Source organism: Pinus tabuliformis, chromosome X (assembly GCF_031772625.1).
Source record: "Pinus tabuliformis cultivar Carrire ecotype Pingquan chromosome X, CPIR1, whole genome shotgun sequence".
Classification (NCBI taxonomy): domain Eukaryota; kingdom Viridiplantae; phylum Streptophyta; class Pinopsida; order Pinales; family Pinaceae; genus Pinus; species Pinus tabuliformis.
This window is the reverse complement of record NC_142308.1, coordinates 692,451,834-692,455,288: the sequence shown is the minus strand read 5'-3', so window position 1 is coordinate 692,455,288 and position 3,455 is coordinate 692,451,834. Positions and strand designations below refer to the sequence as shown.

The 3,455-nt window shown below is 46.3% G+C and overlaps 1 protein-coding gene across 1 annotated transcript; it reads left to right on the top strand.

Annotated features, from left to right (window-relative positions):
* Nucleotides 1-444: 444 nt before the first annotated feature.
* LOC149141870 (uncharacterized) lies at nt 445-1,281 on the top strand. Its single transcript, XM_089451357.1, has one exon. It carries the CDS (start codon nt 445-447, stop codon nt 1,279-1,281), a length of 837 nt encoding a protein of 278 aa, XP_089307483.1.
* The last annotated feature ends 2,174 nt before the right edge of the window (nt 1,282-3,455 follow it).

Sequence of the window (3,455 nt, the reverse complement as noted above, 5' to 3'; positions counted from 1 at the left end):
TTTGCCTGTGGGAAAATTTCATGTTCAATGTTATTCTTCTGTTGAAAAGGATTCATGTCACTATGCCCTTTTCACTTTCTTCAGAAATCTATTCATGCCGCGGTACCTCAAACTAAATTGTTACATTTTCCACCTACCTTGCCTCATAGAATAATCTGTGCCTTTGTATTAAATTCTCTGTTCTTTGCTGAGCGCTGGTCCCATAACATCCCAAAAGCTTGGTCATTCATAAAATTGTTTCCAGAATCCCTATTCACTTACTAGCCTAAGGTAAATATTGCATTTTAAGTCATCTCAGACCGTTTTCGATCATCTATTCATTGAGCGTGACTCGGAGAGAGCCCTCTCCTGTTCTGGTAGGGCTAGCGACCAGACTGAGCGTGGTTTGTGGTTACCCTAATTTTTGCCTTCTTTCAGCCTAAGGCAGATTTAGGTGCTAACACTATGGACACAATTGAAAAGGTACTTGTGTGTCGGGTTCGCGGCCGACATTATAGTGTGGAGAAGCTTCAGCAATGGGCCTTGGAGGTCTGGGGAGAACATCTGAAAGACATCCTGAAGGTACAAACATTTGTAAAAGGGTGGTTTGCCTTGCACTTTAGTTGTCTTGTGCATACCAACTGGGTGCTATCCACGGTCTGGCACATCGATCAGGCCCCTGTTTTACTTCGAAGATGGACACCTCTGTTTGATCCGGAGCAGGAGCGGGTTGATGCTGGTCCTATATGGGTTCGCCTTCTCGGACTGCCTCTACATTTCTGGATGGAGGACGTTTTCAAGTGGATTGGGAATGCCCTAGGCATTTACCTTACATATGATGGCTCATTTCAGTCTTCGGGGTGGATGGCTTATGCCAGGATTTTGGTACACCTGGATCTCTCGGAGGGTTTACTAGAACACATTGACATTCGGTGGCGGAACAACACCAGGAGACAACTGCTGGATTATGAGGGTGTGCCATTTCGATGTCGGCGGTGCCACAAGGTAGGACACCTCTATAAAGACTGTCCTCTATTAGGCAAGACTCAAAAACAGTCCCCGGTACAGGAAGCGGCGGCCCAACCGCCCATCTCACAGGACGTTCAACCACGGAGTCAGGCATCTACAGAACCACAAAATATGGCTGCAACTGAGGACCTGGCCGAAAAGCAGAAGTCTCCATCAGAAAATACCACGGCACCCCCACAGCTGAAGAAGCGAGGCGGCCTCCTCACCATCCTCAACTGCCTCCACCAGCTCGTCCATAGGCGCCATCCGAGGGCTCTCCCTCGCTGGGTATGAATCCTCCCTTAATCTCCGCTTCCACTTGTTGCTCATCTCAAATTGACTGCATTATATCTGGATCATCTTCTGGTCTTCATTCCATGAACCCATCCAGTGTTCATTTGGGTTTGGGTCTGATCTTAGAACCTGCTGCCACCGCTCCGCTCTCATGCCAGGTTACGGCTTGCCCCATCTTCTCACTAGCTCCATCCTCGCCTTCGCCTTCCCCCCTCCCACCATCTTCATCTACCTATCAGGCCCCCCCTTCTGCGGGGTACATGACTCGCTCAAAATCCAAGCGACAAGCCCAGGACCATGTTGGGCTTGATATTATCCACTTCCCCCCCTCCCCCTAAGCTGCATAGGGGTAGACCCTCCTCCCTATCAAAAGCCCAATTTATGGCAGGAGATGAGATTGCATTGGGTATACAATATACTATTCCTAGGACACTTAGAGCTAGAGAATCCCCTTCTGTACCCCCTCCATGAAGATCTTCTCATATAATTGTAGAGGGCTGGCTAGGCCAGACAAAAAACTAGCACTCCGTCGTTTACTTACATATGTATCACTGGATATTATCTTCCTATAAGAGACCCTAGGACTAGCAATTGACATTACACAATCTCTACAAAATATGCTTCCTGGGTGGACATTTATTGGGCTTGATGCACATGGGAGATCTGGGGGATTAGCCTTGGGATACAATACTCGTTCTATCAAGATGCTCAATTTCTGGGGAGGAGCTGGTCACCTTGGTGCAGACATCAGATCTGCGGATCTTGGAATGAATTTCAGGATTTTTAATGTTTATGGGCCTTGCCATAACAGACCTGCTTTTTGGAAAAACCTCCTAGGTTCTGATTTATTCTTGGATGACCACCTGATCCTTGGCGGGGACCTCAACTTTTCCATCGGACATGCTGAGTCCTGGGGACACAGAGCTCAACGAGACTCCCTATCGGATTACTTCTTATCTGTATTGGACTCTCACCATTTGATTGATATCCCCTCTGCTAAAATACAAGTGACCTGGAGGAATAACAGGACTGGGGAAGACGGTTTGGCTCATAGGCTTGATCGCTTCCTTGTCAAAGAAAAGGTTATTGATTTGGGTTTTCATATCCGACAATGGGTTGGAACAGGGGGGATCTCTGATCATCTACCCATTTTTTTGGAGATTGATGGAGGGCGAGTAAAACCTAGAGGACCTTTCAAATTCTGCTCTGCCTGGCTTAAGGAAGAATCCTACATCAGTATGGTCACTGATTTCTGGAAAGCCAACCCTCCTGGGGAAGGGATGACAGCATCAAAGGGTTTATACACAATCTTACAGTATTGAAGAAAATGTCCAAACAATGGGCTCACAATAAAAGATTACAGGAGGAACACTCCCTCAGAAAGATTGAATCTGATTTAGCTGCATTTGAAAATGATCAAGGAGGAATATTCATATCTGAGGAACATAAGGAGAAGATGGCGTCTCAATACTCTGCCAGGGAAAAAATACTTAAATATAGGGAAGAAATCTGGCGACTAAGAAGTAGGGCCATTTGGATGCATGAAGGGGACGAAAATACAAAATTCTATCATAAATTCGCCAATGGAAGAAAGGCGATCAACACCATATGGCAGCTACAGAATGACCAGGGGCAGTTTGTTAATACCTTCCCACAATTGGCTGAGCTTGCGACTTCTCACTTCAAGCGCACATACAGTGCCCCGAGGGACACTAACCTGGCAGAAATCATCAAGGTAGCACAACTCTTCCCTAGATTTGTGGATCAAGAGGAGGGGGGTGAATTAACAAAGGAAGTTACTCTCGAAGAATTGGAGGCCACCTTAAAGTGGTTCAAAAAGGATAAAAGCCCCGGACCTGATGGATGGTCGATAGAATTCTATTTGGCTTTCTTCGACATTATAGGTGGAGACCTGCTTAAAATTGTTGAGGACTCAAGAACCAGAGGATATCTTGAGACTTCTATCACTTCTACCTTCATTGCACTCATCCCGAAGACAGAAAATCCGGCCTCCTATGAGGATTTTCGCCCCATATCACTCTGCAACTGTATATACAAGATTATTGCCAAGATCATTGCCAACAGGATGAGACCTATCCTTTCCAACCACATCTCACCGGAGCAATTCGCCTTCCTACAGGATAGGTAGATACATGAGGCTGTGGGTACTACTC